Source organism: Equus asinus, chromosome 4, assembly GCF_041296235.1.
Source record: "Equus asinus isolate D_3611 breed Donkey chromosome 4, EquAss-T2T_v2, whole genome shotgun sequence".
Lineage (NCBI taxonomy): Eukaryota > Metazoa > Chordata > Mammalia > Perissodactyla > Equidae > Equus > Equus asinus.
Genome location: NC_091793.1, coordinates 123,385,518 through 123,409,402, shown reverse-complemented (window position 1 = coordinate 123,409,402; position 23,885 = coordinate 123,385,518). Strand labels below are relative to the sequence as shown.

Genomic DNA, 23,885 nt, shown 5'->3' with positions numbered 1-23,885 from the left:
CAATCATTTTTTCTTAAGTTTTACAATTCAGAAGTTTAACTTCTATACGCAGATAAAGAAACTAAGATCCAGAGATGTGAAAATCATACAACTTAGCTAAGACAGAAACAAGATTAGGGTCCAGGTCACCTGACATTTTAGTGCTATTAGGTTAGATGCCTTAAAATCCATTTACATGTGCAAATAACAAAAGCAGCACTGCATTACTATTAGAAACTATATTTACATAAAAATGATAATAAAGTATAACTAGTACTAAGCATGTCATTAGCAAATTATGTCCATTTTAAAAGTATCACCCTAATTTTTCAGGGGATCTCAACGTCAAAGGCAGATTTGTTTACACTCTTCCAAACAGAGTAATCAAAGGTTAGTATGTACTATCATCATGGATCTCCACAACAATGCTTAAGTAGTGTTTGGTTCAACTGTAGGTGATATTCAATGAGGCTGATGATGTATCAGTCCATGAATTACCCTTTCATATAACATCACCTGTAGTCTCTTTTCAAGATAAGTGTTACTGAACTCACAGTAGTACTGTCAGTAGTCTACACAGTTCTGTAATCACTATTAAGAGAACCCTTTAAATGTTTGTGCCTTCTGTGATTGTTAACTAACCATAAGAGATATTAAGTTAAAATCCTCAAGCTAGAAATGCTAAGAAAACTTTCATAGAAAAACTTAAAAAAAAAAAAAGGCCCATTATTTGGATTTTAATGTATGATGGTCTTTATTTACAACTTTATTGGCAAAAAAGAGGAAAAAGTTTAAAACAGTTTAACACAGGGCATTGCAGCTGATCCTGTCAGATTAAAGAAGTTTCATTTTATATGTCCATCTAATTGTCCAAAGATAAACAATACTGAATCTGCATATGTAGTTTCCTTTATGAAGTACAGTGCTCATATTTTAGGCAGTCTTTTAAACATATGAATACAAAGGAAATGAAACCACTCATTAAAAACTGTGTTAAATGAAGGGTATTTTAAACTTAAATTTATGTTGTCCTTGTAATAACACATGCCCAATGAAAATCAAAAGCTGGAAAAGCAGTTACACTTCCTACTTGAGTGGACAGTTACAACAATCAATCATTTTCTGCAATGACCATTATATTTTCAATTTATCATGAACTACTCTGAACTTACTATGAGATGTAGCCAAAGTCAGAAGACAAGACGTAGGGAGAATATTCCTTTTTTGGAGGAAGAGTAAGCCCTCCAGAATCAGCATGGGAAATAAACATCTTGTTGAAGAATTCTAGGTGGAAAAATATTAATGTAGTCAATTTCAACTCATGCTGAGCCGGCTTAATTTTTTCCTTGACTGTTTGGTGTCATTCTTCTAAATCAAGTGTGTTTAATTCTTCTTCTAGTTCATCCAAATCTTCCCCGGTAAAAAGATTTTCATCAACAGGAACAGCATCGATGACTCCATTTTCCTGTCCCTCCCCTTCAATGTCCTCTTCCAAATCACTTCTTTCACCATTTTCAGCCCTACCTCCGGAAGCTTCACTTAATTTGTTTTCTAAAAACAAAAATTGAAATCAATAAGGCCTAGAAACAGAAAACACTATTACATTAGCAACTGACAGTCACAGACTGATACTACACTTCCTCTTTTCCTTCTTCCATGAAAACCTTCCCTAAGATTACTCCAACAAGGGCTGATCTTTCTTTTTCTGAGCTTATTTGTACCAATTATATATACCTAGTATAAAGTATGTCTTTTACTGTAGACATCTGACTGCTTAATGGTTCACACATTTGAGGGCAAGATTTATCTTATATAACTTTGTGTTCCCTACATGATCTAGCAATTAGGTTTTTAAAAAGTCAACTTCCACATAATATTTTGTCTGAATAAACGGTTTATAGAATTTAAAAATGTTTATGATATAAGCAGCTACTTAGCTTTTAGTTTTGCAAATAGTAGTTAAGTCACATAGTTGTAATGCTGTAAATGAGTGTCAATCCAGAAACATTTCATCTTGTCATCAAGTTGTGAAAAAAGAACCTAGGGCTATGCAGCTACTTTTCCTTACAGGCTATAAACTATTGAGAACAAAATGCTGCTTTTTCTTGTTCAGTGACACCAATATTTACACAAAGACAATTTTTAATAGCCTAATTTAGATTTTTGCTATTTCAAACATCTCTGATGACAGTCTTGGAGATTATAACCTCTAAGTACTTGAAATTGTGCCTACTCTCACCAAAGCCTGACTTCTAAAAGGAGCAAATGAGTCTGCAGACTGGAACTAAGATAAAATCTGACAGCATTTTCAGATCTCAGGAGGGCAGTCAAGCTTTTCAAGTTATACTTGGACTCCTTTATTGTAAAAATAAGGTTTAGCTTTTTCTCGCTCAACTTTTGCCTTGATTTCTACCTTTTTCTCTCATAGCAACCATGCCAAACTTTTACTTCTCTCTTCAAACTCCTTACTCAAGGTACAATTAGATGTAACTATAATTTTCACCCTTAACTGAACTCATTATTTATACTTTCAGATCTTGCTTCTATAACCAATACCCTTTCATCTTCAATTTTCCCTCCTCTCCCAGATCCTTTTACTAGGGCCTACAGATATATTTAGATTTCCCATATCCTAAAAAGCCCTTCCCATGACCCTGTCTCCCCTCAAAGTTCTTAAGAATGAGTGGTCTGTACTGATTTTTGTCTTCATTCTTTATATTACTGCAGTCCTAATGAAAACTGGCACCCTATTCCTACAACTCTTTTCCTAACTGCAACTAAGAATTATTTCCAATTCTTAGCCTACTTGATTTTTTGGAAACTCTTAATTTTTCTCTGTCCTTCTTAGTGTCTTTCCCAAGCTTTCCCTCTTTTGACTACTCTAAAACACTGATGTTTTGCAGCGTGTTCTAGAATGTTCACATCCTATGTATTCTGCCTAGGTGAGTTCATTCCCTCTCAGCTACCAGTGCAGATGACTTTCAAACCTTTCCCTCCTGCGAATGTCCACAAAGTATCCTAGACAATGCCACTTTTGATAACCAAAATATCTCTAAGTCATGAGGTCTCGAATTGAACTCATTAGCTACATTTCTAAACTCATTTTCGTCCCCTTTTAGTTTCAGTTAATGACTTCAGTATCCACCCAGCCACTCACTTCTACAGCCAAACCACACATTTATGTTACCAGTCTGGTACACGCAGGCATCTACGTTTGCCAAGGCTGGTCTAACCCCTTTGCACAGATTCCCAGTTCTTAGAATTACACAAAAGTTAGCATACTTACCATCCTTTTCTGAAGTATATGTGCTGAATCTTTCAAGACTGGCTACAGTAATACCTGTCTCATCTACATCTCTTGGGATGTACAGGCTTAAATCTATGTCATTTACGCTCACTGAATCATCAACCTTTAAAAATATATAGAAAAGAAAGTTGTTACTAATAAAAAAAAGTTTTCATAAATTACTTGCCTTTTACCTGCGACATTTATTTTAATGAAACAAATTATTAATGCCAAGTGAAAACAAACAATTGACTACTGCCAAAATTCACTTTTTCTAAACTTCTTGAAAAAAGAATAGCAATGGCATATTTGAAGTTTCTTCCTCTGACATCACATTTTTACACGAGTATGATATTCTAATATTTCAACTCAAATAAGTCAGAGTTTTATAACCATACAAAAAATGAACAGTTAGCCATCTGCTATTACTAAGTTTGCCTCCAACCAACTGACGCTGCTATTGTCTCCTGCTCCCTACTCTGTACTATTTAGAGTCTCTGTCCTATGTTTTTTTTAGTATAAAATATTAAACAAAAATCTTTTTTCTTTCAGAGGGAGAATAAAACACATACTTTTTATAGCTAACATATATAAGCACTTAACTATATACCAGGCACTGTCCTAATTTCTATAAAGACCTATAAGTAAATATAAATTATTACCTAATTTAATTCTCCCAAGTACCCTGTGATGTGGGGCTCATCATTATGTGGGTATTACAGATGAGGGTGGAGGCCTAGAGTGTAGGGAATTTCCCGGGTTAGAGTCAGGATTTGAATGGGGGCCCAGAGTTGGTACTCTTAACCATGCCGCTCTATTGCCACACTCTGTTGTTTCTCTCCATCAACATGAGGAGACAAGGTGCCAAAGCTCTCTCTTACCTCATCACCACCTGTTCCCTGTGTGTAACGGGTATCATCTGCTTCCTCATCATCATCATTAACCAGTTCAGGACGAAATTCAAACACCTCACGACCACTGATCTATTCAGATACACAAACATATAAACTCAGGACAAAATTCCAACATTTCTTGGTCACTGATTTTAGACATACACCTATTAAATAAGGATAAACTCTTGCACGACACAGAAATTATAAAATGAGAGAAAGCATAAAGGAATCTATTTGGGTGATTTTGGGACATACCACTAATGCTTTCCCTGCTTTGAAGTCTGCTTTCCTTCTTTCCATATCTTGCTCAAGTTTATCAATCTTTTCTTGTCTTTTCCTTTTCTTCCATGCAAGAAAAGATTCTAGAGTGATTTTGGTAACATTTGGACCTAGGGCAGAACGCTGCAAAGATAAAAGAGTTAAGTTTTCCCCTCAAAGTCACCTATAATAGCATTTAACAGTTTTCTCTAAATGCAATTAAGTCTTTGCCTATGACTGTTATAAAGACATTAAGGTTAGAATAAACTGATTTATTTATTTTGTGAGGAAGATTGTCTCTGAGCTAATATCTGTGCCAATCTTCCTCTATTTTATGTGGGATGCCACCACGGCATCGCTTGATGAGCCGTGCTAGGTCTGTGCCAGGGATCCGAACCTGCAAACCCTGGGCCACTGAAGCAGAGCACACAAACTTAACCACTATGTCACCAGGCCGGCCCCAAACTTATTTATTTTTATTTTACATGGCAATGAGCAAAATGAGTGTCCAGAGATAGAAACATTATAAAACATATTATTCGAAGCTAGATTTCTTTTCAAAATTGAAAGTGAGTAAAACTTGTCATGAGAAATTGTTTTAACATAATTGCTGAAAACAGTAAATATGAAAAGCACCATGATGATATCCAAGTTTCATCTGTGTTCCTCAGGAGATGAGCAAAAACTAAGCAAAAAAACACTACTTGCTTCTCAGGGCCAATAATCAAGTAATAAACATACAGAAAAATACTATTTAGTGAACATCTGCCAGGTATTCTGTGTTAAATGCTTTATACACATATGCTAACACATTGCTCTCCACAAATAAGCAAATAGATGGTGATGGAAAATTTACCAAAGGTTAACAGCTAATATGTGTGTGAATCAGGATACAAATAATCCCAAATACACCTGATTCCAAAGCCTACATTTTCTTTTATAGTATATTGCCTCCTGTCTGAGACACCAAACCATGTCCATTTAAGAACAAATGTATATAACCCCAACATGAGACATTTATACATTTAGATTATCCAAGTCAAGGAAAAATGCATACAGTTTCAAATACACAATCCTAAATCTAGTATTTCCAATAATCTCAACATTTTTATGTCACTCCCAAGCGCTACATCTGCCAACTCATAGATTAAAACTCTTGTGCTGAGCCAGCAATGAGTAGCTGAAGATTCTCTTCGAGAGTCATTCCCCTCTATCGGCAGATTGAGTATTTTGAGTCCACAGGTGATACTAAAACATACAACTGAAAAACTGTAGTTGTTGGAGTTGTCTCCTTCCATACATGTTAATGATTAGTAAAATGGTGAAAAAATAAGACATCAGGGAAAACATCTAAAACTTCAAGTTCAGTCAGTCTGAATAGTGATTAAGCATTTTAATGAAGTGATATACTACTGTATCAATCTTATGAAAACAATTTATTTAATAAGCCAGAGGCTAGTACCTAAAAATTGTTTCATAATTCTAAAATTAATGTCAGGATTGGCTAATAATTATGGTTAGGGTTACACTTTAGATATACAAGAATAATTAAAGAGTAGAGTAAGGCAACTTTGGGAAATGTCATTTTTTTCCCCTTTTATAACATGTTATTGCCCCCAAGTGGTAAATACTAGAATTTCACAATAAATACTGCTTTAGTTTTTTTATTAAAAAAAATTTTTTTTAAAGATTGGCACCTGACCTAACAACTGTTGCCAATCTTCTTTTTTTGTTCTGCTTTTTCTCCCCCAATCTCCCCAGTACATAGTTGTATATTTTAGTCGTGGGTCCTTCTAGCTGTGGCATGTGGGTCCTGCCTCAGCATGGCCTGATGAGCGGTGCCATGTCTGCACCCAGGATTCAAACTGGCGCAATCCTGGGCTGCCGAAGCGGAGCACAGGAACTTAACCACTTGGCCACGGGGCCGGCCTCTGCTTTAGTTTTTTTACGGTAAGAAAAAGACACTAGTTACCTCTCTTTCAATTAGATCTTCTAATGAAATCTCATCTTCTTTCTCTTCTTTCTTTTTATCTTTTTTCAATACAAATCCAGGAGGAAGTGCATGACGATACATGCAAATATCACCTCCTCCAGGGCATACCCAGAACCAGCCATATTTGTTGTTTTCAATAGCTTCAAGGAAATGCTTGCACACCTACAGAGACAATAATACTATTACAAGTACTGGCTCACTGTACTTCATTTCCAAGGTAAATTCATAAGCATGTGAACAAGTTACATTCTTATTCACATCCTAGGCAAACCACTTATGTACAGAGCATCCTTTGTGCAGAAATGCACACATAAATTAATCTTAAAATACTTAATACAATGGTAAATTCCCTTTAGAAAGGATCTATATAAAATTTCTAGTTTCAACAATGTTCCAAATTTAAAATTATACAAAAAGGACTTGCCTCAGTTTAACCTTTGTAAATGTAACCTGAAAGTCTGATTTTTAAATGAGAAAATATATAAATGGTTATAAAAAATAAAACCAATGATTTTGTTTTGGTTTGATCTTTCATAAAAACTAATCACATGCGTAATAATAATAAACACTATTTGAATTACCTGAAATTATAAACTTTTTTTTTTTTTTTTTGGTGCTGAGGAAGATTCGCCCTGAACTAACACCTGTGCCAAGTGCCAATCTTCCTCTATTTTGTATGTGGGTCACCGGCATAGCATGTCTGCTGACAAGTGGTATACGCCTGAGAACCAAACCTGGGCTGCCAAAGTGGAGCATACCAAGGCACAGGGGCTGGCCCCTGTAGACAATTTCTTACATCTAAGAAGGAAGCAAGGTACAAAAGGAAAACAAAGGATAGTGACCCTTCAAAACATGAATGTGTGCAAGATGCAAGTGTATTGAAGCCTCAGGGAATAAACTCTGCAAATAAGAAGGAAAAATTAACTAATAAACAATATTCCTTTCCTGAAAAAAACAGAACAGATCTAAGTAAAACTAGTATTTAGAATTATTTTAGCAAGCAAGGTTTTTCATTGTACCTGCACTACAGATAAATATGTGGACATGAATGCAGGGTCTGAGAAATAAGGCACCAAGTTTTAAAAGTACATTTCCTGCAATATAGGGGCCATTACCTACCAAAAACTCATTTTGCAATTCATATGTAACAATATTTTCACCTTTGTGATTGTAAGTCTCCCCACCATTAAAATAGAACAAGTTATTAATTAAGTGGGTTAGTTTAACAGTTCTCCCTCTATTCATTTTGCACCAAAAATAAGGAAGAATTCTTATCTGAGTATGTGACTGGCTACTATTTGAGAAAGTAAGGTCACTTCAGAAAATGGCATCTAAAGGACTTCAGTCACATGATTTTCAGACTACTTCTGAACAAGAATCTAATTTTGTATAACCTACATGCATAAGAACAAAGCTTGATGTTCCCTATCTTTATAAAAAGATCCAATAACTTAAAGAATAATCCAGTAGAAAACAGCAGCAAATACCTTGCCACATAATTCTCCCTAATGATAAATACCACAGCAACTCAATTCAAGAAAAGGACATACTATTTGAGTTTTTGGTTTTTTCTTTTCCGCCTCACCGTGCTTCTTGTTCACTACTTCTTCCAGTTTTTTCTCATCCCAATTATCCATAGTATCTAAATAAAAGGAGATATGAAGACTAAATATTGTAATTTTACTGTTCCCAAACCACATCGCATATCTCCTTAGACAAGAAAGCTGTATTCTAAGACTTATGACCTAACACATTTTCTTTAATACACCAAAGGTAGGAATAAACACTGTTGTAAGATTATTCACCAAAATCTTAAGTAGTTTAGGCAAATGAGAAGGTAATACTAGAAGAAAGGGTGAGAAACAAATCCAAATAAGTCACTGACTTTAAAACATCTTCATTTACTTAACTAAAGGGTATAATGTGGTAAGTTCAGATTTACTGGAAAATAATAATCATTCTTTACAAACCTACTGAGGTTTGTCCTACTAAGACCAAAATATTCTTCAAGGTACTAAATATTTTTGTAACAACAAACCAAAACTAATAGCTATTTACTTAAAAAAAAAATACCTTTTTCAAGTTCTTCATCTCTTGCATCAATGTAAACGCTTCGCTTTTCACACTTTCTCTCCAGAGTCAAGTCATGAGAGAACTTACACTTATCTCCTTTAGTACACTGTCCTTGCTTGAAGAACGCACATACCACAGATTTGGGATCTGCACCTATGTTAAGGGGCATTTAGTATTTGCGTTACAATCAGACAGATCATAAAGTATAGCTTCCACCTGAGATATAATTACTTTTGGTTAACTTGCTATTTTCCATTCACTAATCTGAAAGGAAAATACTACGTATAGGTGATTAGTAAGACATTTAAGTTCTTTCTATAGTATTTTATATCCATTCTGTTTCTTTTATTCTTACCAAACAAGGGGGCAGGGGTGGTAAATCAAACACATAGGTTACTGCACAGTTACTTGTCTAGTTGGAGTCAATGAGGCAGGAGGCAAAAGAGAAACATAAACAGAGGCATACAGCCAAGAGTTTGAGACTGACTTCATACAACCATAGGTCTGCCTGGGCTACTACCAAAGACTGGATATTATAAATCAACTAGTAGGCTGCCTGAATTCTTAATTTTGACATAAATCAGGGGCTAATGGCTGGAGTTTTAATTGTACAATGACATAGCTGTGGACATATATAAAGGAACCATTAAGAAAGTAATTAATATAGGTAATTCTGACAAAGGGAGTATCATTTTCACAGTAGACACAATTGGTTTATATGCTGAAGAAAAAACACTGAAACAAATTAAGAGTTTTTAAACATAAATTACATTTGATAAAACAACATTTCTGAAATTTAAAGTTTACCTTTACTTATTTTTTGAGCAGCAACTACAGGTTTGAACAGCTCATTTAGCTCTTGCAATTCTTTCTTCTTATCATCTTTCTTCAATTTCTTTTCAGCTTCACTTTGTGCTACCTATAATATTCCCAGGTATAATATGTAAATTTGATTTCATATAATAGTTTTAACTATATAGTAATGTATATAATATCACTAACATAAAGACATTTTTATATTTACATGTATATAGTCCTTACCTTTTAATATCAGTGTTACAAGGGCCTTTCAGTATGTATTAAATGGTGTGGTTAAGCTATTAAATGAAACTGCCAAATCTTGTAGCAGCTGACTTTAAAAAAAATCTATGAATGGTACCATGCTAAGTTAAAAGCATATTCAAAAACTTACAGTGATAAGCATTTATTAAGCATTTGCTACATGCCCAGCATTTTTAGCAAATGGTTCTCACCTGAGATTTTCTTCTTGTGACAACAACCTACTCCCCAGAAACATGTGGGTGTGTTTAGAAGATGAGAGATGCAAACATCCTGAAATGTGCGGTCCCACATAATAAAGAACTGAACCACCCAAAATACTTTTCCTTGTGGAAAAATGTTGGGTAAGGTCAATGTGGGAGATTAATCAACACAACAAAACAAACATCACATATGATATAGTTCCAAGCATATGATTTACATACCTAATATGATTAGAGGATTCATCCAAACATTTATATGTCAGGTCCTATGTTAGATGACAGGGAATACAAAGATGAAAAGACAAAGATGCTTATTTAAAGAAGCTCAGAATCTAGTGGGAAGACAGACATGTCAACAACCATAATATAATACATGGTGCTCTGGGAACAAGGAATGCCTATATGCCTAAGAAAATTAGACCGAGCTAATATCTTATGGACAGTTCTTCTGATGGGCAAGAACAGGAATGCAGAAACAGCCAGCCACTGCAAAGACACAGGGACCAGAAGGAACAAGGTATGAGAAACACCAATGAGAAGTTTGGTCTGTATCAGTAGGTGACAGGATAAGACAAGGGTTTAAAATAAGGCAGTGACACAATCAGATTGTATTTTATCAAGATCACGATGGCAACTCTGTGAAGGATGGACTAGAAGCAGCCCAAGAATGAAGGCGAGGAAAAGTAGGAGGCTGATGCAATTGCTGCAGGCAAGAAAACATAAGAGCTTCAAAGAGGCATTAGTCGAGAGGAGGGAGAAAAGGGGCGAGACAGAGTTCTTAAGGAGACAGAACTGATAGAACTAAGTGACTGAGTGGACACGAAGTATAAGAGAGAGGAAATAGTCTAGGATTATCACATGTATGGTTAGTGCTGTTAAACAAGACAGGGAATACAGGAGGAACAGGTTTCAGGGTAGGAGGAAGACACGAGCTCAGTTTTAGATATAAAGTCACTCGTCGCTTAGTGATGGGGATATGTTCTGAGACGTGCTGTTAGAAGATTTCGTTGTTGTGCAAGCATCATAGAATGTACTCACACAAACCTAGAAGGTACAGACTAGTACACACCTGGGCTATATGGCACTAATCTTATGGGACCATGTCGTACGTGAGATCTGTCATTGACTGAAACATCATTACGTGGTGCATGACTGTACTGAATATGAGATGCTTACAGAGCATCTAGGTGGAGCTTTTTAGAAGGCAGCTGGACATGAATCTTGATTTCTGGAGAGAGGGTCTATTTCAAGAGAAAGATTTTAGAAATAGCAGCTTACATATAACAATTAAAACTTTGGGTGTGTATGTGATCACTCAAGGACAGCAAATAAAGTGACAAAAAAGTTCACAGTTCTCTGAAGAATACCAATATTAAATGAGCCAACAGAATCTATAAAAAGCCCACTGAAAAGACCAAGAAACATCAAACAAATAGGCAGAAATCTAGGATAAAAAAGTATTCAAGGAAGAGGCAATTTCAGGAAGGGAGTGGCCAAATGCTATGATAAGGTTAAAGTCATTCCAAATCCTGACTCTGACTATGTGGTGGGTATGCTTAAATAGAAAAATGGGAAAAAATTTTTAAAAAGAAGAAATTTAAGTCACTATTTTTAATAAAAGTATACTTTGCTCATCAGGCCCACTCATACCTTTCTGGGGCCCAGAGGAAGAATACAACAGAGGCCTGCAAACTATTTTTGTAGATGTTTATAAGCTAGAAATCAAACTAAAGTTAAATAAAATATGGTTTGTATCCCTACTTGACAAATATACCTGATGATCTGGAAAGACACGTTCAAATTTAAAACACTCAGGTTCCACGGAGTTCTACTCTGAAGCAAGGCAGTAAAGCAAGAGTCAACTCCCAGCTCCTCCTATTCCCACCCTGAGTTTCATCCCACCATGTATGTGCAAGGAGGTGGAAGGTGATGAGGCGGACACAGTAGGGATCTGGGCCCTGTCCATGCTCCAGGCACATACCCTCCCTTCGACTACTTCAGGCATACTGGCAGCACAGTATACCCTAAGATGGATATGGGCAAACGTGACTTTCGCAGGCCCTGAGCTGTGGAGGGGGGCTAGTACACACTCTGGGTGGGCATGTCCCCTTGGCCTCACTAACTCCTTGCCTATGGGGAGAGCTATGTTTGAAGAAGACACAGAGCAGGGTCGTCCTCGACAGCACAAGGCCTACGGTGGGGCACCTCTTGCCCAGCTCTAACAGCAGGACTGCCGCTCCTTTCCAATATTAAATATGGTGGTTAAGCACCTCATGTTTGCAGATAAAAGCCCAGGTACCCAAGAAATGATCAAAAATATAATACTGAATGTACTATCAAACCTAACTATGACCACAAATCTTATGGCTTTCTCAAGTCTGTGAAATCTGAAATTATCAGTCAATATACTTCCCACAAGAAGAAAAAGTAGAGGGAGAAGGCAGAGGATTGAAAAGGAGATAAGGGAAGAACGTGAATTCTTCTTACACATCTGTATTACACCAGAAGATAGACATTATCTTCCCATTTAATCACCATAGGGAACTTATAAGGGTTAACTGTCCTTCCACTATACAGATAAAGACCAGCGTCGCTAAATAATTTAAGATCACATAACAAATAAGATGGGAGACTCATACCCAAGGTGATCTGACTCCGAGCCCTGAGCATACATTTTTACTAAACCAGGCTACTAAGTTAGCAGCGTGGAAGATGAATAGTTTCTGGCTCTGGAATCAAGCTGTGTGTATGAGAAAGGAAAGTGTTAGAAGTACCAATTTGTAGACAGCACGAGTGAGAGAAATTTCTTTCAGACAGGGGTTAACCATCTCATGAGTATATAATATTTCTGATAATTTCAGATGGAAAATAAAAAAGAGTTTCCAAAAGTTAAGGAAAAGGAGATAGGATGATGAAAAAAGTACTTTCTAAAATAAAGATCCATGTCTATAAAATCTTAAACTCAAGAAAGTGGAAGATCTATAGAACATGAAGAAAATGGGGTTAATTTTTTTGAATGAATTGCCAAATGGATAAAATAATTTCAAAATTCATATGGAAGAATAAATGCCTAAGAACGGCCAGAAAAATAGCAAAAGAGTAACACCTGGGGGAAAAGACATGCCTTAGTAGCTAATAGAACATGTTACTAGGCCATTATAATCAAAATCAATGTGATACTGTCTAGGGACAGACAATAAATAGAACAGAAAAGAGAATCCAGAAATAGATCTTAACATATTTGAGACTTTAACATATGTCAATAGTGGTATTTCAATTCAGTAGGATAAAATGATGCTGGTATAAGTGGTTATTCATTTGCAAGAAAATAAACTTAGTGACATACAAAATAAATTTATATGAGAAATTACAGACTGAAAGTGAAATGATTAGGGAAAAAATCTAGGAAAAACACACACAATCTAGAGGCAGGGGAGACCTCTTAACCACTTGAAAGGAAAACTAGACATATCTGACATTACAAAAACTAAATATTGTTGTACAACAAAATATAACAGAAACATCACAAATTATCCGTAAATGCAGACAAAAGGTGTCTTCCATAAGTTGACAAGAAAAGACAAATAACCAAAAAAGCAAAGGATTTGAATAGGCAAGTCAGAGAAATACAAACCCAATCAGCCAACAAGCATATGAAAAGATACTCAAAGTCACTAGTAGTGAGGGAAACAAAGTAAAAATGAGGTATTACTTTATACTTACCAGATTTAAAAACATTAAAAAGAACTTTAGTACCTATAACTCACCCACTGCAAATGAAAATGTGAAGTATTACAATCTCCAGGGAAAGTGATGAGGCAAACTTAATTTATTAAGATTAGAAATCCATTTCCCTTAATTTGCAAAAGTGTCACCAGATAACTCATGCCACAGAAATAAAAGCATAAACACATGTAAGAACATATGTACAAGGACATTTCTTGTAGAAATGTTCTCAGTGTCAGAAAGCTGGAAATAAAGTAATCACTTGCAAATAGTGAAATGGAGGTATATAGTACATTGACATTGTAGAACAGCATGCAGCCATTAGAATAAATTAGAGCTATATAAAATGGCTTGGAGGAATACCTAAGAGGTACCGCTGAGAAACAATGGCAAGATGCAGAAAAGTTTACAGAGTAGGATTCCATTTTGAAATACAATTAGAATATCAAATATTTTATATGTAACAGATGCTGCATCACATCCATATGAAGAAAATGCAGAAATTTAAGTTATTTACCTGACGTGGATTTTGTTGACCAAATTTAACTTGATGAGTGACAGCCTTGATAAACTTCTGTTGCTTTGCTCCTTTCTTATTCTTTAGACCAAAAGTTTTGTCCTAAATGAGAAAGAGTATAGAAATATGTTACCAATTTAATTTCTTACCTATTTTTTCAGTCATATCTAAAAATCATTCTTTCATTTACTTATTGATAAGAAAATTATTCTTTCTTAGGCTATACAGACATGCAAAGTACTAAAACATCAAGTCAAGGCAACAAATGACCTCAAAACATCACCCAGGATTTTTTACAATTCAATACATACTTACAACTATCATTAAACCTGTTACTCTATGCTGCTTTTTCCCCCAAAGTGTGTTTGAAAACATCAGTTCTACAGGATGTGCAGAGTTGTTATATCAGAATAAGAAGTCCTACAGTCAAATAAGTTTAGGACAATGCTTGGTTAACAGGGCTTTTTGTTCTTAAGCACCAGATATCCTGGAGCCTTGAGCAGACAACAATTCCAAATCTTATTTTCCCTCAGAATGCATTTTCCTCAGAGTATTCTGACGGATTATGTACTACTGAGCACATTTTGGGGAATACTGCATACGAAGATACATTAAGTTCTAGACTAGTTTTTTGCACAAGTGTGTGTGGGGGGGAGGGGAGGAGGTGCTGTAGCGGGTTGAATAGCATTCCCCTAAAATTCATGTCTACCTGGAAACTCAGAATGTGACTTTATTTGGAAATAGATCTTTGCAGATGTAATGATTAAGATGAGGTCACACTGGATTAGGGTGGGCCCTTAATCCAATGACAGGTATTTTTATAAGAAGAGAGAAAAGGACACACAGACACAGAGAAGGCAATGTGAAGAAAGAGGCAGAGAGGGGAGTGAGGCAGCCACAAACCAAGGACTGCCAAAAGCCACCAGAAACCAGGAAGAGGCATGGAAGGATTCTTCCCTAGAGCACTCAGAGGAAGCATGGCCCTACTAGACCTTGATTTCAGACTTCTAGCCTCCACATCTGTGAAAGAATAAATGTCTGTTGTTTTAAGTCACCTCGTTTGTGGCAATTTCTTATGGTAGCCCTAGGAAACTAATACAGGAGCCTTGACTAGTGGGCTCCCCACTAAGGTGAATGGGTGGTAAGGCTGTCAGGAAACCACCAAACACTGGCATCTGAAGTCTTTTTCTCTGTCTTTTCTGTTTTTCTGGAGAAGGATCCTCTAGCTGGGAAAGCAATAAGCTTGGCTAAAGGACTGGAGAGGAGAGCAGTTGAAAGAAGGTCCCTCTTCATTTACTGCACAGACTCCTTAGTGGCCATTTTCAGGCTCACATTTTAAGCACCCTCCCTCCTCCTCTGTGCCTAGAGTTCCAGAAGCAGAGAGGCCTCGTGACTTATTTTTCTCCCCTCCTGTTTCTTGCAGGGGTAATCATGTGGCTGAGTGGTAGCAGACAGGAACTATCGGCTATTTTCACACTTTTAGGGCCCTAGTTTTCAGCGTCTCTCCTTCTGCATTACCTAGTGCCTCCCACAGCTGGACTTCCCTGGAATTCTGCACAGCAAATCCACTTGCTTCTCAATAGCACACTCCTAGGTGGGCAACTCAGGCCTGACTGTTTTGCTCTACTAGGCCAGACACCAACTCATCTATCCACTATCAATCTTCATTTGTTGAAGTTCAAAATTATAGATGTCTCCTAATTTCACAGAACTTTTGAAAGTAACCTGAGATCCTCTGAGAGGCATTCAGTCTGAAATAAATTAAGTGGCCATTTTAAAGTCTTTATTTTGGTTATTTCTAAGGGAAGGGACGTGGTAATGGGAAGAATATCATAAGTACAGAATACTTGCATACCTACGTGGGCAAGTTGGAAATGGAAAACAGTATTGATAGGGTAAGTATTTGAAAACATCCCACACAACATAATTTTATAGCATCTCAAACCAATAAAATAGCCCTTTCTGCATTCTTTTATTTTTTTATTTACCATTCTACATTCTTAAGAAGGTTTTAGTTCTACGTTCTTAAGAGGGTTTTAGTTCTAAAAGCTTATTTCTCATTGGGAAATATCTCTTTATGCATTGCATCCATATCCATCCATATACCAAAACTTCACTTTCCCCTACTTAAATGCCTATCTCAAGTTTGTGAGTGTGTGTGAGGAAGACTGGCCCTGAGCTAACATCTGTGCCAATCTTCCTTTATTTTTTTTTATGTGGGATGCTGCCACAGTGTGGCTTGACCAGTGGTACTAGGTCCACACCCAGGATCTGAACCCACAAACCCTGGGCCACTAAAGCAGAGCATGTGAACTTAACTACTACACCACTGGGCTGGCCCCATCTATCTCATGTTTTAATATCCCATATTAAAAAGTTCTACGTGAATTTTCTATAGGTTATACATATAAAAAAGGTAGTCAGAGGCACATCCAAGTTGAAATTCCCTGCAGTGAGATTTTTATGGCTGGCTTCCCTTGTTTTTAAACATAAGAGTTTAACACAATCCAATTAGAAGAAAAGATGGTCAAGGATAATGTGGCATATGGACAGAAATGATCATATGCAGCTACCAGGTGTGAAATGCTATACAATCGTCCCTTGGTATCCTCAGGGGATTGGTTCCAGGACCCCTGCAGATACCCAAATCCACGAACACTCAAGTCCCTTATATAAAATAGCACAATATTTGCATTTAATCTATGGACATCCTCCTGTATACTTTAAATCATCTTTAGATTACTTATAATACCTAATACAATGTAAATACTACATAAATAGTTGTTATACTGTATTGTTTAGGGAATAATGAGAAGAAAAAAATGTCTGTATAGATTCAGTGCAGATGCAACTACCACAGGCCTTTGTAGGCTTTTCTATCTGTGGATATGGAGGGCCGACTGTACTTTCCTTTTACAAAACATGAGCTTTCATGGGAGGGATGGAAAACTCTAGATAAAAATATTATTAGGAGCAAAGTGCAACAGCATTTACATATGCCTCACTAAAGAAGAGCATAAATGGGGTTCAATCTATGTCCCTATGTAACCATAGAGAACAAGCAAACATCCATAAACAAGGCCAAATAATACGATAGATAATGATACATGAAGACTCAGGAAAGAAAAAAGTACTTTAAGAGAACCTGGCCAACTAGAAGAGAAAGTATTCATGAAAACAGCTTCTGATAGAGGTATGTGTATAATCTCCAGATCCCAGAAGAAAAACAGTTTTTCAGGTTTAATTACACTCCTTTAGCACATAATTAACCAGTCTAAAGAGATAATGAATGAGCTATGTTTTGAAAGTCTCTAAGGTTAGAGCTCTGAAATTTTTTCCACAGAGATAGGGGATACTTATTTATCTAGCATTCACTAAACATAAACTTCTGAATATATACTTTATTAAATCCTCTTAACAGTTCTATGAAGTACTATCATCTCACTCTGTAAATGTGGATACTGAAATCCAGAAACTTCCAACAATTCTTTTGAAGTAATACTGCTAATAACGGGCAGGCTCTATAGTGTAAAAATATAAGAATATAAGCTCTGGAGTCAGACTGCCCAAATTCTAACCCTAAACAGAACCAGGTAAATTACCTTCTTTGCCAGTTCTCTTATTTGTAAACTGGGACTCACTCTAACCTCTTAGGATTGTTGTGAAAATTAAAAGATTTACTATGAAGAGACAGTATAACACAGCGGTTAACAGCAAGGACTTTGGAGCCAGACTTCCTGGGTTTGAATTCTGGCTCTGCCACTTGCCAGTTCAGTAATCTTGGGCAAATTATTTAACCTCTGTGCCTCTTTCCTCAATTGTAAAAAGGGTACTACTACTTATCTCCCTGGGAGAATGAAAGGAGCTGGGTAAATTTATCACTTGTAGATGGCTTTTTTCTCATCTCTCCTTTCCCCAAATACTGAGACCTGTCTTTGGCCCAGTAAGTGTTAACTATTAAGTGACACAGATGATATTTGAACCAAGGTGTACTGGACTCCAAGCAAAGTCTTTAGTCTTTCTACCACGAAAAACTACTTCGCAGAGAAACCTAGTCCGGTTATTGGGCCAGTTGGTACACAAAAAGCTTTCTGAATACCACAGTGTAGATCTGGGACACCAACAGTGCCTCTTGAAAATAGGATGGTTTGAAAATTTGGGTACTTCAAAAAGGGTTTCCTTCCTTTTTCTGGACCTTAGGACAGACCCATACCTAAAAACTAACCTAGATTTGGGGATGGGAGGATATGACGTGGGAAGACTGGAGGTTACAATCGATCCCAAATCACGGTTAAAATAAAATGAGGGAAACAGTGATTCTAGCTGGATTAACAAAGTTAGGTTATAAGGAAGGAACTCTGTGTATTTCAGACTTGGAAAACTGAATATAAAGGAGTTTAGAAAGCAGGTAGTAACTCTAAGAAAAGGATGGCTCCCTGAGGCTCCAGGAGCCGGAACAGCCAGTGAATTCCAGACTTCACTTAAAACTGACCCTTTCTCCCCCTCCCACCCTTAAGTAATCCTGCTTCTTTTACAGGCCTGCCTCCACTCCTTAAAATAAGATGTTTGAAAAAAGGAAGGGGGTGGGAGGACAGGTCAATAATGAATAGTGCTCCAAGATAACAGGGGTCTACCTTTCAGGACACTAGGGTACACAGAGGCTGGCACTGTTTTACCTCATTACTCTTCCCTCACATGCACTGTCTAATGTACTTCTGTTATCCATCCATTCAATGGATATTCTGCAGCTGGTTAATGAAGCTTCAAGGAATCAACAGTTGACCTTGGTTGAAATTTTTCATTGGCAATCAATCATTTCTCTGGCTTCATCCTTTACACACCTGGATCCCGTCTCTATCGGTCTCTATTACTACTTCCTTGCTGCTACAAGACCTTAGCAGGACATCCTTTATTTGCTTGCCCTAAACCCAAAGATTATTTCTCCCTTTTCATAATCAAACCTTCTACTTTTCAAAGCTGACTTCAATTTATTAAATTTTAGCTATATGAAAGAAAATAGTATATGCCATTTGGGACAGCTGTGTCTAACAGAATTATAACCATTTTTGACAGACTCACCTTAGAAAGAAAATACTTACTAATGCAAATGAATTCATGAAATTTTGGGGACTCCCAACAGGGAAAGAAAAAAATGCAGGGAATGTAAGGAAATTATTTCAAGTGACAGAAAGTAAGCACTGCATAGACAATGCAGTTTAGTCAAATTATTATTACCCTTAGCCAGTTCTTACAATATTAATAACGACAGCTACCATTTACTGAATATCTACCATATGTCAAGTGTTTTACATGTCATCTCATTTAACCTACAGCTCTGTAACAGAGGAAGTAGCTCCATTTTGCTGATAAGAAACTGTGGTTCAGGTAGGTCATTGTAACTTGCCTAAAACTACAGTTTGAAATTTTAATTTGAAATACGGACTCAAACCCAGGTCTATCTGACCCCAAAGCTGGTGCTTCTTTCATTAAATTATGCTGTCTCTCATGCCTCTTTTTATTTCCTTTCCTTAGAGTTCTCAAAAGCTATATGCTGCTGTTGTTTTTCTATAGTAAGCGCCCATGGTGGTGGGAGCGGGAGCAAGAGAAGTACTGAAGAGGGGACAGGTAGGCAGGGCAACCACCTATTCTAAAGTCTATCCAAAAGTGCTGCTTAAACTCGTATGTTCCACTATCGATTTTTGACCAACTTAGAATTTCAGGTCATATTTCTACAAAACCTCACCAAATTAACCAGACTCTGAAATAAATACTAGTCTTTACACGTCAAAACAGATTATAAAGAAATATTTTTCGACAAAAATTATGATAGTCATAAAGATCAATAACCAGTATGAACCATGTTTCAATTATGTTCATTATAAGTTTGTCACTGGGGCTGGCCCGGTGGCACACCGGCTAAGTTCACACATTACGCTTCGGTGGTCCAGGGTTCGCCGGTTTGGATCCTGGGTCCAGACATGGAATTGCTTGTAAAGCGATGCTGTGCTAGGCATCCCACATATAAAGTAGAGGAAGATGGGCACCGATGTTAGCTCAGGGCCAGTCTTCCTCAGCAAAAAGAGGAGGATTGGCAGCAGCTGTTAGCTCAGGGCTAATCCTCCTCCACACAAAAAAGTTTGTCATAAAAATACATTTAACTTTGCCTTTCAAGTGCTTTGGTAATAACCCTTTCTAGTAACTGGAATTGTACAAATTTACACAAAAATTGATATAAGTCCTGTTCTGTATGAAACGCAACTCAGAAGCCTGTTATACCTCTCCTTAACTCCTTGCAATAACCATTGAGACACGCTATAGCTTTAGGGAAGTTAAAAAAAAGAGTCACCTATAGTACTGAACAAAGTGGAATATACTGTTTCCTAACGAGGCTGGATAATAGAATATTCTCTATAAATCTAGTTTTACAACAAATGATGTAACGTAACACTACAATTCACAATATTTTTATAGCTCTCCAGTGGTACCAGGTATCTATGCAGTACACTTGAGTCTGCAAAACCTCACCACCATTTAAAAAAAAAGCAATCATACAAGTTAAATGTAGGGGAAAAAACCCAAGGCTTAATTTCACGACTCTGTTAGGATATTTTTGTTGAGTTAAAAAATGTAGCTGTCTTATTTTGCACTTTTCTTTGGCAAATTCTTCACTAAAGAAACTAAAGTTGCTTTCTCTTTACCTTAAAAATAACCTTGTTACAAGATGAATGGAGCCATATACCTATCATTTTTAGTTGATGGGATACTATTAAATTACTTTCATGTATAATTCCCTAAAATTAAAATAACCAGTTCTACCAATTAAAAATAAAACAATTGCATATAGTAAAGCTCAATAATACATAAAGAGTACTGTAAATTGTCACATAACATTTCATTTCACACCTATATGGGAGTCTTACTTTGCATGACGGTCTACCATGTTAATTCAACCTCAGTAAAGGAAACGGACAAGTAAAACATCATCCCTAAAAATGCCCTTGGTTTACACTGCACTGAAGCCATCAGATGACCATCCCGAGATCTACCAAAGTGCCAGGAGTATAGATTGTTCAAAAAGGTGATAGCAGACACAGGTGTGAAGATGACAGTCATTCTGTTTTTAAATTGCTAGCTATGCTACTTCACGACAGTTCTAACTAGTACCAACTGGCATAAAAATACAGCTTCAGAGTTGGAACTTGGCCAAGGCTACTAGAATTCTTTGTATGTTGGTTAAGTCAAATCAGCAACTTAAAAAATTATGTGAAAATTGGGGGTCAGCCCCAGAAGCCTAGTGGTAAAGTTTGGCGTGCTCAGCTTAGGAGGCCCAAGTTCGATTCCCAGGAGCAGACCTAGACCACTCTGTTAGGGGCTATGCTGTGCTGGTGGCCCACATACTAAAAAACAGAGGAAGAATGACACAGATGTTAGCTCAGGGTGAATCTTCCTCAACAAAACTTTATGTGAAAATCGACAAAGACAAGATCTGATTAGCTTTACACAATGAAGCCCTGAGGGCTTTCACTGTTATTTTTCAAGGCTATAAACACCAAATATTAAAAACAATCATTTGTAAATAAGCATCTCATTTCAAAACACCCAAGATGCATATGGGTCGCATTCTAATAACAAGTAACTATTCCACAAAAGACTTTCTATTATTCAGATGTACCTCATGCAGGAAAACGGTCATGGCTTTTTCCAATTACATCCAGAGCACACGAGGAACTATTTATCAGAAGGATTAATAGCAGAAATCGAGGGAAGAAATATATGGTTGGGAGCTATATGATACATTTATGTAATCTCAGATATGGATCATTCTCTTTAAGAAACTGATACAGTCGTTAGAAGACAAACAAAACATTTAAGAACGTCAATATCGTTTCTCAGCCATTAGAGGCTTCACGTTAAAGCACTAAACGTACACATATGTATAATCATACAGACAAACACGTACATAAATTCCGATAGGGCACTTAAGATACGTAGTGGCACCGAAACCTAATCCCTTTTAGAGCGTTATTAATTCTGAATATATGTATCAAGTGCTATGTACAAGACGGTGGACTGCGACCTGAATGAAACCCCCACTCCTTATGGAACTTGAAACAGTTTTAAAGATGGGTCAAAAAAGCCACGAAGCACCAGTATGTTGGCTTGAAAGAAGTAACTACTACTCTTAGGTGATGGGTTAAAAAAAAAAAAGGACACAAAGGCTCGTCATAAATCGGCCTTCCACAGAGAGTCTGGCCTGAGCCCGTGCAGCGTTTTCTTTAAAACACAAGCCTAGAAACGTCTTCAATTTTGAGGACTAGCGAAGGACAAAACCCTGTGGCGGGCATCGAGGGGATGGTGGCGCACCAGGGTCGGGAAGGCGGGCGTGTGGGCGGAGAGGCAAAGGCTGGGCGCGGGGGCGCCAGCAGCGTCACTGAGGCGATGAGAGGCAGCGAGCGTCATCAGGGGACGGGAGAAGGGGCAGTGGGTCACCCAGAGCCACAGGGAGGGACACGTGGCCCCGGAAGACGCGAGCAGGAACCGGGCAGCGCGGAACCGGGAGGCTGCTTCCCTGAGGGCTCGCGGCGTGAGTGGGGGAGGGGGTGGGTACTCACTTCGATAATCTTCTCTTTCTTTTTCTGCTCCGCCTTTTTGCTGCCCCCGGCCTGAGCCTGTTTCTTGGGGGGCATTGCGGAGACAGGTGGCACCTGCCAGACTTAAGCGCAGCTGGACACCCTCAGGGGACCCGGCCCTGCGGCAACAGGAGGAGGAAGACGCGGGCGGCCGTCGCCCTGCACCGCACGGAAAGCTACTCGCTCACTCGCCGCCGAAACGCGGCCTTTGCGACAGGTCGATGCCGCTGAGCATTGTGGGTAGCGAGGAGAGGGGCCCGGAAGCAGAGCTGCGCGTGCGCTTTTGCCGCTGCCGGCACGGAGGGGGCAGGGACGGAACGTGGGAAAATGACCGTGCGTCACACGTGATGTAGTTCACCTGGCTTCCAGGTTGCGGCAGGCCTGAGGGCGAATCCGGGCAAGCGGGTTGGAACCCACTGCACTTGTGTCTTTCCTACGCGTTCCCTTTCGCCGAGTATGGGTGACTCTTTTTGTCCGTCTTCGCCTCGAGTGAAGGTTTGTCCTGCTGGTCCTGCCTGTACCACCCCCATCCTGAGTGACCACTGAGAAGCCGCAGCCACTCGAGGCTGCTTGGTGGGCGGGCCCAGTTCCCTCCTTCTCTTGTCTTGGAAGGGCAGGGTTGGCCGGCTGGTGAGTGCTGTGTGCTTTAGGTTTCTGCGAAGATTTATCAAGAAAGGAAAAAAATTTCTTTCATTTGAAGAGCGCCAGGGATGGCGGCCCAGAGAAGACACTTGAATTCTGACCTACTATATTTATCAAGTTATTTTCAGATTTTAGGAAAGTGCCTAGATGATTCCTAAAAACTCTTTTGCAATGTGAAATTAACCAAACCTAGTTTGAGAATGGAGAGCACACCTCGACAGCCTTCATTAAGTGCTTGAGAAGTCCAGAAACTCCTTGGCATATTGCACACATTATTTCATATAGTTACTCAACGACATTGAGGTAGGAATTGTTACTCTTCACATTTTACAGATGAAACACAAAGGAAGAAACATGCCCAAGGTTATGTAAAAGGCTGAGGCAGGGATTCTCACTTCAGCAGTCTGACTTTAAAGTCTAAATGCCTATCGCTAACGTTACAACAGTAGGTCTTGTTTGAAAAGATACTTGAATGAATGGGGCCCGTTGATATTTGTACAAACCAAAATACTATCTTTTAAATATGTACATTACTTGGCTGTTACTTTTGTTCCGTGATTATTGTCTAAACTGTATCTTTTAGGGAGCATTGTGGAGCCCAAGAATCATCTTTCTAGATGAGTTTT

The 23,885-nt window shown here is 37.9% G+C and overlaps 1 protein-coding gene across 1 annotated transcript; it reads right to left on the bottom strand.

Moving 5' to 3' along the window:
- Positions 1–705: 705 nt before the first annotated feature.
- On the bottom strand, positions 706–22,876 carry ZC3H15 (zinc finger CCCH-type containing 15). Its single transcript, XM_014835300.3, has 10 exons — positions 22,600–22,876; positions 13,988–14,089; positions 9,290–9,401; positions 8,483–8,635; positions 7,960–8,051; positions 6,389–6,571; positions 4,414–4,560; positions 4,147–4,248; positions 3,266–3,389; positions 706–1,530 (listed from the first exon to the last, which is right to left on the bottom strand). Exons 1-10 carry the CDS (start codon positions 22,672–22,674, stop codon positions 1,340–1,342), a joined length of 1,281 nt encoding a protein of 426 aa, XP_014690786.1. The 5' UTR covers positions 22,675–22,876; the 3' UTR covers positions 706–1,339.
- Between the last annotated feature and the right edge of the window lie 1,009 nt (positions 22,877–23,885).

Coding starts and splice junctions, on each gene's coding strand:
- ZC3H15 (XM_014835300.3), bottom strand. CDS start 22,674: ATGCCCCCCAAGAAACAGGCTCAGGCCGGGGGCAGCAAAAAGGCGGAG. Junction 8,636..9,289: donor TGCTCAAAAAATAAGTAAAG/GTAAACTTTAAA, acceptor CCCTTAACATAG/GTGCAGATCCCAAATCTGTG. Junction 8,052..8,482: donor AGATGAAGAACTTGAAAAAG/GTATTTTTTTTT, acceptor CCTTTTATTTAG/ATACTATGGATAATTGGGAT.